Source organism: Gallus gallus, chromosome 3 (genome assembly GCF_016699485.2).
Source record: "Gallus gallus isolate bGalGal1 chromosome 3, bGalGal1.mat.broiler.GRCg7b, whole genome shotgun sequence".
In the NCBI taxonomy this organism is placed as follows: Eukaryota; Metazoa; Chordata; class Aves; order Galliformes; family Phasianidae; genus Gallus; species Gallus gallus.
Genome location: NC_052534.1, coordinates 106,089,500 through 106,102,146, shown reverse-complemented (window position 1 = coordinate 106,102,146; position 12,647 = coordinate 106,089,500). Strand labels below are relative to the sequence as shown.

At 41.8% G+C, this 12,647-nt stretch overlaps 1 protein-coding gene across 4 annotated transcripts in view; it reads left to right on the top strand.

Annotated features, from left to right (window-relative positions):
• KIF13B (kinesin family member 13B) overlaps positions 1-12,647 on the top strand; it is a 122,775-nt gene that overhangs the window by 44,465 nt on the left and 65,663 nt on the right. For 2 of the 4 annotated variants that reach the window (XM_003641072.6, XM_004935889.5), the window contains exons 3-9: positions 3,797-3,809; positions 5,834-5,894; positions 7,380-7,472; positions 8,143-8,323; positions 8,875-8,962; positions 10,313-10,447; positions 12,335-12,447. In XM_003641072.6, coding sequence (XP_003641120.2) covers positions 3,797-3,809; positions 5,834-5,894; positions 7,380-7,472; positions 8,143-8,323; positions 8,875-8,962; positions 10,313-10,447; positions 12,335-12,447 — 684 coding nt within the window. Of the gene's footprint in view, positions 1-3,793; positions 3,810-5,833; positions 5,895-7,379; positions 7,473-8,142; positions 8,324-8,874; positions 8,963-10,312; positions 10,448-12,334; positions 12,448-12,647 lie in introns of all 4 variants that reach the window. The other 2 variants (XM_004935890.5, XM_004935888.5) reach the window with 1 other exon arrangement.

The following is a 12,647-nucleotide window of genomic DNA, read 5'->3' as shown; positions in this document are numbered from 1 at the left end:
TTCCAGTTTAGGAATCTGCTTGAGAAAGATAGGCAAGCTCCCAAGCTTTGAACATGGAGTTGCCTGCCTTGTGGCTCGCAGATGCCAGAGCCCTTCAATAACGCCTTCACCTTATCAGCTTCTTCATGCTAGGAGGCTCTTGCAGTACAGCAGAGGATTTATTTGCTTCTTCATGGAGATGGTAAACTTGACAGTCATAAGCTTGGCTATTCCAGAATACAGGACTGCAAAAATTGGTGTTAAATCCTGCCTCCTGTCCAGACAGAGGTTTAATACTGAGACAGCATGAGCAATGCAGAGGTCCTTTTGGTATTCAGCTTCATCTGCATCCAGTATTTACCCTCAGAGGTATGGCTCACACTCAGAAGTCTTGTTTGAAGGATGAAATTATTGAAAAACCCTCCAGCTCATGAAGCCATTAACTTTTAACCCATTGCTCTTCCAACAGAGCCCACATTGGCTTAGTGCAGCCATATGGGGAGGTTCTGTGAATGTGAGATTTGAGTTTCTTAGAAGTTCCTAACATCCCTCCCCCGCTGTCTTTGTGTTGTTCTTGTTGTTCTTTGAGAGGTGGTGGTATGAGTTGGAGTGGGGAAGCTCTGTTCAGAGCCGTGGGGACAAGTAATTCTGCCCAGCATAGCGTTAGTCACTTGTTCTGGGGACCAGCTGAGATGTGATGCAGATGAGTCGGAACTCAATGTAGTTACTGTACTGCTTTAATTTGCAGATTACTCATACAATCCCAGAAGGGCTGAGGTTGGAAGGGACCTCTGCAGGTCTCCTGGCATTTGTCCTGTAGGTGCTGCGCCCGAGATTCTTCACCTTGAGCCTATCCTGAGACCAGCACTGGGGCTGCCTGTCTGCTGTGTTGAGATTCCCAGGTGTGCTGAGCAGGAGTGAGGGCAGAGTTACAGCAGCATTTCTCTTTCAGATTTGTCTGGAAGCATGGAGTCCATGTCATCATGGTATAACGGGGTCTGTAATTCAGGGGCATTAACAGATTAGCTGATGGTAAGCTTCAGAAGTCTCAAGAATGGAATGGTTTGGATTATATCCACACCAACTTTAAAAAGAATAAAATATCCACTAAATGGAGTTGTTCTTGCATCCAAAGGATAAATTACTGTGACACCTGATGCCAGCTTTACTTAGAATAAAGCATGGGTGAATACAAATTGATCTAAGGCAAACAAGCTTGGCTGCCTTAGCAGCTCCTTAGGAGCAAAGCTGGAGGCGTGGTGTTGCTGTTAGATGCCAAGAGCTTTGTGCTGTGAAGTCCACGTAGGTTTTCCTCATCAGTTTGTTTTCCTGCTTGAGTCTTCAGCTTCTTTCTGGAGTTTCTGTCGAGCAGCTCCTGCTGAAAGGCACAATGTGGCTCCAACTGTATTGGAATCTGATGTGCTTACTGTTGCAGTGGTTATGGAAGATTGAAAGTGGAAAGCAATAAACTTTTCTGGGGGATTTTGTAGGACTTCCCCATTTCATAGCTATTGTTGAAGTTGTTTCCTCTCCCCCCCCCCCCCCCCCCCCCCCCCCCTTTTTTTTAACTTTACATTGAAATTTTTTTCTAAACATTCTTTTTCCAGAATCTTCTGAAAATATTCAAATGTTACATATTAATTGTGTGAGAACAACCATAGCCTTGTGCTAGTGGCAGTGTCATAGAGTCATAGAATGGCCTGGGTTGAAAAGGACCACAATGCTCATCTGGTTCCAACCCCCTGCTATGTGCAGGGTAGCCAACCAGCAGACCAGGCTGCCCAGAGCCACATCCAGCCTGGCCTTGAATGCCTCCAGGGATGGGGCATCCACAGCCTCCTTGGGCAACCTGTTCAGTGCATCACCACCCTCAAAAAATCACCCTCATCCAAGTTTATAGTTTGGATGTTGCTTCTTCTATTGGAAATGTTCTTTTTCAGAAGAAAAAATTAAATACTCCTGGCTCGTTGATGGCAGCATACAGGCTCTGTACCTCTTTCCCTTGCTTTCTGACTTGCTGTCCCCCAGTTTTGTCCTCGCGCTCACCCAGTTCTGACTGCAGCAAGAAGCAGGATGCGTTGTGACTGATGCAGTGCATGTGCTGACCAGTCAGCTGGCTGCTATCTTGAAGCTACACAGAAAGACAAGGTCTGAGTTGCCCTTGCCTTTCCCCAGTCATCTTTCATCTCTCCTCATTTGTTCTGTTGTTTTCCCCACTAAATTAGCCAGAATATACTTGTGTCTTGTCAGTGTGTCTTGGTCCTGCAGCTTGTGCAGCATAAGAGCTATGGGAATGCTCTGGGCTTTTGTTGCTTGCCTCAGCCGTAGCAATAGGCAGCGTTGGTTGCGTACCTCATGGCTGGACGTGCTTTGCAAAGATGCTCTGTCTGCCATTGGACGCTGTGCACCGTAGTGGGGCGGGGAGCCTCCCGGGAACACTCAGCAGTCTGGGTGCTGCTTCCTCCCATCTGTTTATTTCCCATGGGGTTTCCAGTTGGGCTGAAAATCATTTCATAGCTTGCTGGGCCCAGCTGTGGGATGATGGGTCAGGCTGTGCACAGCATGCTCCTGTGTGGTACACTGTGCACCCTCCATCCTTTCCTTTGGGAAACTTGTCAGATTTGCTCCTTTTCAGTCCAAGAGCATAGGACAGCTGTCTGTATCCTAAGTACTGATGTCCTTTGATGTAAGGTTTCCTTTTGTGTGTACTTGAGTTAAACAGGGCAGCGAAACGTGGTTTCATGTGTATGTGCACATCTTTAGAAAATGAGATACTCGTTTTAAGATCTTCAGTCTAAACTAAGCCTGATATATAGCCCAGTGTAATCCATCCTCTTACAGTACGTGATAGGACTTTTCAGATGATATCCTTATTGCTGCTTTAATCCAGATGCTCAGTACCGAGGGCTGGGAAGGTCAAGTGTGCTGTCACAGGATAATCCTGCTGGGAACTGGGCTGGGACGGAGCAGAGCTGCTGGTCTGAATCAAGGGCAGGGCAGCATCTCTGTGTGCTGAACTCAACGCACTGAGCCCAGGCTCCATGTTTGCCCTGCTCTATAGGAAGAGCGATCTTCCTGTAGGAATAGGAACAGAAGCTACCCTGCTCATCTGAATGACCCTGTGACGTGGCTGCTGCAGGGTAATATTGGCTGAAATTACTGTCCTGCCACTGCTAGCCAAAGAGCTGCTCAGTCCTGGTAGATGAGTGATATTCGTATCAAATTCAAGCCTAAGTAAAAAGAAATGATGGACTTGATTTGTAAACAATAATTTTTGAGAGACCGTGCTGACATTGTGGATCTTCAACTCCCTTCTCAACCCATGTGGGCAGCATAAAGTGATGGTACACAGCTCCTGCTCTGTCAAAAGGAAGAAACCAGCGATGCTAGCTGCAAGGCTTTGCTGATGGCAGGAGCTTACCGATGCCATTTGCAAGGCCCAGGGCAAAGAGAGCATTGCTTCCTCGTGGCTGTGTTTGCAGGTTTTCTCCAGACCTCTGCATGAGAAAATGCTGCATAGCCTGGTACCAGTGTCCAAATCATTGGTGCACAGACTGCTGCTATGCTGTTGTCTTAAGGACCGCTCTGGTGCTCACTGTGTTCTGTTGTGCACATGGCAAAGTAAAGGAATTGCTATTCTGCACTCATTTAAGGAGAGATCAGAGGAAAGAAGCAAACTTTTTTAAATACAGTGCTCCAAAATGGGATATTAATGGTAGAGCAATTAAGCTGAAGTCCCTGTAATTAACAGTCTTTTTCTTTTCTTACCCCATGTGCTGCACCGTATCCTTGCTGCTGCTGCTTCTGGGAGCAGCAGGACCCAGCCAAAGGTAAGGACCCTCACTGCTTATTGCTCGTGGTTCAGTCAGTTGTGTGTTAGCCAAATATTGAAAGCATTTCAGAAAAACAGCCCTGCAGCTGGTCAGCTGTTGAGTAAGAAACTCGAAGCATTTCCTTGCTGCAGAAGAGCACTGTGTAGCCTTTGCCAAAAGATGAGTCACGGGAACAAATGAGAACATACATACTCAGCATTACAGGCTGTGAATGGGAGGCTGCTTGTTGTCTGTGGGTTTTTTAAAGCATTTTCTGGTATCTGTGTTGTAGCAAACTCACTTTGTTGGTAGGGCTTACGGTCCCATGACTTTGTACTTGGCATGCTGATACCTATCTTTATCCTGGCACACTGGAATTCAGCTTGATTGCTGTGGTCATATATCCAATGATGTCTTGGGATGTTATAGTAGTGTGTATACTTGTTTAATAAATTCAAAGAACCAAATAAAAAACAACCACGTAATTTCAATCAGAGAAACAGCAGCTTGTTTGTTTAGAGGCTGCAAAATAACCTATTTTGTTTTACATGATGCTGCAACGTCATTGCACTTGATAAGAAAGGGGGAGGGTGTCAAAAAAAGGAATGCATTTTTGAAGATAAGTTGTTTAAATCTGAAGGATTTTGCTGCACTAAGCATTTTCACAGATGTAAGCAGTGCTGGATGTGTTGGCAGTCCAGATTTTCAACTCTTGTATAATTTTTCTAACTATTTTAATTAGCATAAACACTTCAGAAAGATTCTCTTTACTGCTTTGTGAATCCTTAAATGATTTCGTCAGATACCATGATGTGATTCATTAGGGAATGGTATAACTGAGATCTGTCACTACAGAATCACTATTTCTCTGAAGGGTTTTTCTATTATTAATGTAGGTATGATGTAACATATTTTGCTCCTGTGACCTTTACTAAATGCAAAAGGTTGGGGTGGGTTACCTGTGTGTGTAGTGCTGCATGGTTGGTGCCTTTAGCATAGACCACAGACTTCACTGAACCTGAGCAGGGAAATGTTTTAGTGGAGTTTCAGAAATAATCAGCCTGGCATTCAGAAGGTGAATTTGAGATGTTGGCAGAGTGCACTTGCTCTGCTAACGTGATCTGAAGTGCTGCAGGCATCAGCTCTGTAGCCATAACGAATGTCTAAAGGGGAAAGAGCAGCCTTAATTAAACTTAGATGAGGAGTAAGCAGGCAAAGTGCAACCCATGGCACTTTCCTTTTCCCCATATCCTACAGAATGGATTTTGCCTGTTTGAAAGTAGACCAGCTCCTACCCTGGTTTTTTAAGTTTTTTTGCTTACAAATGCATAGCCAGAGGCATTGTTTTGCAAACATCTATTTTTGCAGCCTGGCATCCTGGAGTAGGCACTGCCCTATTGGGGGTCAGCTGTCACGATGAAAGATGCCTTTAAATGGGTTCACTGCAAAACTGAAACTTTTCCGTTTGAAAAGGTGTCAGCACTATTCTTCTAGCAATACAGCTCATTCACTCATGATGGCTGCTTCTGTTTGTCAGCAGTATATAAATACACACTGCTCATGTACAGAAGGGTTCCTGCCCTGAGGCGTGTTGTTAATTTATGCAGACAAGAAGAACCAGGAGGTGGTAGGCAGAAGCAGCCAGGGGACATCTGTCGGTTTGCAGAATAGAAGGTCTTGTGAGAAATGAATTGCAAGGATGGGATTGAAGAAAGATGAGGAGAGCTCCTTGACATCTACTTGGTTGCCTCATGGAGAGCTGTTGGAGAGCATCAACGAGGATTCACATAGCAGGAAGGAAGAAATAAAAGCAAGTTAAAAATACAACCAAGGAACGGGCCTTCATGTAGGAAGATGAAGGGTTTGTGTTCAGATGCTGAATTCATAGGAAATAAATAAGTCTTCAGGTATGCACATTGTGTTCAGAATGGGCCCAAGTAGCACGATGTTAGCCAACATAAAACAGCACTGTCAAAAGTGGGATAACGTGTTTGATTTGGCAATGGTTTCTATAAGGTACCCTCCTGGTTATTTTTCTACAGGTGTTTGCTTACGATCACTGCTTTTGGTCTATGGATGAATCTGTCAAAGAAAAATATGCAGGTAATATTTGCTGTAGCTTTGCGCGCGTTGTCTCCGTGAACAAATGGTCTCATTATAATGCAGTATTTGCTAAAGGGCACAGACCATATGGCATGGAATATCTTTCCCCACTATGACTGCTTGTTGTCAAAAGAAAAAGAAAAATCTTAAATCATTCCTGTTTTTCTTTTCTAAAGATGATGATTAGGATAGCAATAGGCGTTGCCACCCATCTGCAGTGCAGGAAATTGAGGAATCCATCACAATAATGGGTTACTCGTATTTACATTTATATTTTGAATACTGTTCTAAGTGCATCCTTTTAAAAGCATCGGATCTGTTTCTTTCCAGGATATGAGGAATATTGCTATAATATATGTTTGTTTTCTGGTTCTGGTGGGAGCATCATATTAGAACTTAATAATTGGAGTATTAAAAAAGCCTAATTTAATATAGGAGTATTTGATTAAGAGATTTTGGGGTGTTATTGGCATATTTTGGCAAACAGATTTGGTAAAATCTGAAATATGTTAGAACTTAACAGTTGGTGATCTTTTCCTTTTTTCATACTTATTATCTTTTAAAAATGGTATTTAGTCCACAAATAAATAAAAGATCCCAGTATTTATAATTTCGCTGATGAGCAGTAGGTTAGTGAGGAATTGAGTGTGATATGCATTGGGTATATCTGACCCAAACCATTTAGCTAGGTGCAGCTATTTGTAGTGCTGATGGGGGAGTTTGTATGCATCAAGTCTTGAGTTGGCTTGAGTGTAAAGTTATGGACTTAAAGAGGGAAAGCAGAAGCAGGAGAAGAAAAGGATTTTTTTCAGCATATGAAATTCATAGAATCATAGAATCCTTAGAGTTGGAAGGGTCCTTTAAAGGCCATCCAGTCCAACTCCCCTGCAATGAACAGGGACACCACAGCTAGATCAGATTACCCATGGCCTGGTCCAGCCTGGCCTTGAACATCTGCAGGAACAGGGCGTCAACCACATCTCTGGGCAACCTCTTCCATTAATTCTTCAAGTGATAACCCTACATTTTGCTAATGCATTCATCTTGTTGTGTATTATCTCCCACGTAGAGGTGGTTTCTTCTCTGCAAAATCACATTTGGCAACAGTTAAAATGTATGGGTTGAGGATATTTTGAGGTGCTGTCATTCACCAATGGGTGAATTCATGCAGCTGGTAATAGATTTTCTGCTGATAAAACTCCTGAGCATGAACATTGCTAGCATGCTGTTGTAAGCACATAGACATATATGCACAATAATCATAGATTCTGAGTTTTGTAGTAGTACACATGTGGAGCATATCTACCAGCTGATGTCCGTGCTACTGTTAAGGGAGCAAATACTGAATGCTAAATAATGTATTTAGGCAAGAACAGCCAAAAAATGCTCTTTGCTTTTACATAATTATTGAAGAATTCAAAACAAGAAAAAAACACCCTCCCACCTTGTTACTATGCAAGTTACTATGTGTGTTCTATTTCTTAGGTCAAGATGTTGTTTTCAAGTGCCTTGGAGAGAATATTCTTCAGAATGCCTTTGAAGGCTACAATGCTTGCATCTTTGCCTATGGGCAAACTGGTAAGTCCTTCCAGAATGTATGCAAAACACTGATGCACAAGTTGTTAATGTTCTGGTAGAGACTCCTTTCATGGCTATAGTGACGTTATTTCAGGAGAAATGCCTTACAACATAGGCATTTTTACGTTGTGCAAACATCAGGAAATGTTTTTTCTCTTTTCTAACATTAGATATGAGGTTGACAGGATGAGAACTGCTTGTATCTGTTGCTGGCTACCCTTATTTCTCACACTTTGGATTATTATCTTTGATCGTGCCTGTCCTTGAGTTCAGTGCATCGCCCTTATTTTCCGCCTCTGCAGTCAGAATAAGCTTTAATAATCATCATTTTAAATGTAATATGCAAAAATGAATATGCTTCTCTGGCTGATTTTTTTGTTGTGACATGCATGTGGGTATTAGTGGGTTGTCCTCTACAGGAGAACTATCTATCTGAAAGTCTTCTCTGTCAGTTTGAACTAAATTTCTTGTTTCTCTTTTCTTCTTAATTGTATAGTTTTTAACTGAATGATGTTCTGGTTGCTTTAAAATAGAAAACAGCACAAATATCTTTCACTAAAATGCCAGGTTTATATTATTATTCTTTTGTCTACCTCTTCTCCACTTTTCCCTTCCTCACAGCAAAAACCACTGTACTGCACATTCACTGATTATAAATTCAATCACACAGGATCTGGAAAATCATACACAATGATGGGTACGGCTGACCAACCTGGATTAATCCCTAGACTTTGCAGCGGTCTCTTTGAAAGAGCACAGAAGGAGGAAAATGAAGAGCAGAGTTTTAAAGTGGAAGTATCCTACATGGAGATATACAATGAGAAAGTCAGAGATCTTCTTGACCCAAAAGGGTAGGTAATGTGTGTGTGAACACTCTGGTATGTTGCCATACACTCTTTCTTTCAACATACACATTTCATACAATCATAGAGCCATAGAATGGCCTGGGTTGAAAAGGACCGCAATGATCATCTGGTTTCAACCCCCCTGCTATGTGCAGGGTTGCCAACCAGCAGACCAGGCTGCCCAGAGCCACATCCAGCCTGGCCTTGAATGCCTTCAGGGATTGCCTCAATGGATCCCACTAAGGCATTTGGGTTGGATGATTTTCTCACCCTCCTCATGTCAGTGTCTTTTTATTTTAAATAAAAACAAATCAGTAAGACTAAAAGCTTGGAGTAAATTCAGTCTAACGCTTCTATGAAGTGACAAAAATGTCCTTGTCAGCATTGCATGTGTAGACATAAGGCTTCTTAGTTTGCTTTACAGTCTTTGTTCTGTGCTTTATTTTGGTAACTGCAAGACCATCATGTTTGAGATCTGTCATTAGGAAGCTGATTGTCTGTAAATGTTGTCTTACATCAGGCATGTGCTTATAAATAACTTTTTTTTTTCCAACCAGAAGCCGACAGTCATTAAAAGTTAGAGAACACAGTGTTTATGGTCCTTATGTAGATGGGCTATCCAAACTAGCTGTTGCTAGCTACAAGGTAAGGATCGATTTTATGAAAGGCTTGTGTTGGCATCCTGTACACTAGGATACTGTCCCTTAAGCAAAGTTATTAAACTACTCCTAATTGCCGTGGTGGTAATGTGGATTTTAGAGCAGAAGAGCTGTACAACTGTTGTACTGTGATCACTGGGGAAAACAGAGCCAATAGCAGAAACTCATTTTTGTCCTGTACTATTCAGTAACTCTGAAGGTCATTGAACTATGTATTGAAACAACTTTCCTCCCAAATTTAAGATGAGTCTGGCGTGTATTAATGGGAGGTGTAGAGTGATTAATTGCAGAACCAGCAGCTAGCATAGACAGGCTTTCAGTATCGCTCCTTGTCACTTTTTGTCACCTACAAGTAGCATGCAGGCACACTGGAAATACAAACAAATGGTGGTTTACATGACAAGTACTCATCAACGTTGCCTGAAACTTTCCTATTGGGCAGTATTACAACTAATTGGATAGCAACACTGTATGCATTTGTAAAATGCCCCAGTTTTTAAGAAGCATTGATGTACGATGGGAGAAATCAGAAAAATCATAGAATGGCCTGGGTTGAAAAGGACCACAATGACCATCTGGTTTCAACCCCCTGCTATGTGCAGGGTCGCCAACCAGCAGACCAGGCTGCCCAGAGCCACATCCAGCCTGGCCTTGAATGCCTCCAGGGATGGGGCATCCACAGCCTCCTTGGGCAACCTGTTCCAGTGTATCACCAAACTTCCTCCTAATATCTAACCTGAACCTGCCCTGTCTCAGTTTAAAACCATTCCCCCTTGTCCCATCACTAAAAAATAAGGGATGGAATTCTGCCATTTTAATGAAACATGAGAACAGTGAAGTCCTTGCATTTGTAGTCTCTCCATGTATTTATCTACCTCTCTTTGGCAGTTTCTGTTTATAAAAGACACGTTGCATGCATTTCCGTTTTATGTTGCCCGGCAGCTTTGCATAATTCACCATACCAAGTCAGAGTGTTTTGTGGTGTGCTTTTGTTTAATTGGTTTTGGTTTTCTTTAGCATCATCCAACTAGGTGGGTAAATAAAAGCTCTGAAGAGCTATTTTACAAGAGCGTTCTAAAACACTGAAGCAGAGGAGCTATGTATTGCTCAACTATCACAGTAGCTGAATTTCACAACATTGTTTAATTTCTAGGCTATAAAGGGAAGATAAAAATATTTGGTTCTCACATTGTATGAATAAACTGTGGGAAACTTGGTGGAAGGTGCTTGCTAGATTTCACCAAAACAAGATTGCCTTGGTAGATAATTGAAAGGAATGATAATGCAGGTATGCATTATCTGTGATGATATTCATGACTGTGAAAATTGTGTCTAGGACATTGAGTCCTTGATGTCTGAGGGCAACAAATCTCGCACAGTGGCCGCAACCAACATGAATGAGGAGAGCAGTCGGTCCCACGCAGTCTTCAAGATTATCCTCACCCACACACTTTATGATGTGCAATCAGGGGTAAGTATAACACGTTATAAAGTCCAAATGTTAAGTCTGGACGCATGACTTGTGCTTTAGTGTATTTCATGGACTATGGCAATGTTGGGTGGAAAAGATCTCTGAAGGTCTTCTGCTGTAGTCTCCCATTCTCATTGTTAACACTGGAATAGGTTAGCTGTGACCTTGTCTAGCGAAGTCCTTGTACTGCTCATGTGCTGGCAATCAAATGTAGGGAAATCAGTTTAATAGATAAGTGAAATGTGGTTTTTGAAATGGAAAGCAGAAACACAGGTCCAGAGTTGGAGCAGACATGCTGGAGCGTGGATGAAGCATGTCCTGATCCTAGAATCTAAACTAAAGAAACTTGCTTTTAAGCAACAGTTTGTAGTACAGACTTGGAGGAGAAAGTAAATGCATAGTATTTAGATGGAAGGCAGGAGTAGAAGAAGAGCAATTGAGAGTACACCTGGCAATCTCCTTCAAAGCTTTATTTCATGTATGTACATACAAAGAATGAACTTCATAAACAGAAATTCTTGCTAATTTCAAAGTGTGAAAAATACATTTATATGTTAATATTATTTAATCCCTTACTGAAAATGTGATAAACTAAAATTGAAATTGATCTCCGATACCAAAAGTCTTATGCTTGTGCTCGAGCAGTTCTTTAATGTCTCCAAAGCCTTGACAAAATGTTGGCTGTACCTCAAGCAAATATGAGGAGTGCATGTGTGTAATTATTGAGCACATTATAAAGCTAAAGAAGCATTTAGACTTTCTTTTCCTCCTCACCTCACAGTCTCCCACAATCGTCTTATGCAGACAGTTCTCCTTGTTCCCTGTTTGGAATTTTTTTCCCATTTGCACTTCAGACAGACAGTTAAACTATGCTAAACTCCCTGGTTTGCCACAACTTGTCACTCTATCTTTCCTGTGGCTGTACGGCATGCTGAATTTTTTGTGGTCCTGGTCAGCTTGGATGCTAGTTGGTCATTTTGATTGTATTTACTGCGTCTTTCAGTGACCACTATGTAAATTTCTGGAATAGATTTCTCTGGTTTCCTGTCTGCTGGTCATTTCAGTCCTGGAAATGACCATTTCAGAATGGCCTGACATTTACATCATATTTTGAAAGGCTCAGAGTAATGTTTTTGAAAGCATATTGATAGTAATTACCCTATTCATTTAGCAAAATGTAGTACTTTGCAACTGTGATACTGAGGTACTTCAGTAATAGATCCTGCAAAGGAGGTGATGTAACCAGGTGGTTCTCAAAGACCACGTTAGCTCTTCAACTGTAAATCGTTACATGAAATTTATGGAGTGTTTCAGAATGCCATTTTGGGTCAAATGAGATAATTAGCAAGAATTATAAGGAATAATGGAGATTTATAACAAAATCTGCCACAGAGTTGAAACACATAGCAGATGCTACGTGTTAACTCAGATGCTGTCAAGGATGTAGGAGACTTCTGCAATTATAATCATTTTCAGACATTATGCTAATTGTCACGTTCATTCCTACTCACTGAAAATCAGGGATGAAACTTGATACAGAATCCAGGATTTTTTGGAAATTGTATTCACAATCAAAGGCAGAGACCATAGACCCCATAGATCCTTTTGATGTGGCTCCTTGGCCTGTATTCCCTCTGCACTTGTTCTTGCTTTAACGTTTTGACTGATGTGCCCTATGTTCCCCTCCTCTGGGGATGTCTGCAAGACATCTGACTTCCTACCCTCCTGTTTTCTGAGCTAGTGAATCAACACAGATTTTCAGATGTTCAAGCTGTAGCAAGTCTACACCAAGAAATGAAGCTTGATTTTTGCTTGAAAATATGTCAAACTATGTGACTTGATTTTAGTGGTGAACGAATGATAGCTGTTCTCTGGTTCCTTCTGCAGACATCAGGTGAGAAGGTGGGCAAGCTGAGTCTGGTGGATTTAGCAGGTAGTGAAAGGGCAACTAAGACTGGTGCTGCAGGAGACAGGCTGAAAGAAGGGAGCAACATTAACAAGTAAGAGTTGGTGATTATTTCTTCTCCTTTCATCTTTGTGATTGTGACTGCTAAATGTAGTATCTGAAACAGGATAAAATCAGTGTCAGCTTTTATAGCCTTTTTTCTTCTTCCCCTCTCTCTCCTCTTCCATCTTATATTCAGGACTCTTAGATGTTGAATGAGATCTCTGCCTATTTAAAATAGCTGGCATCTGTCTT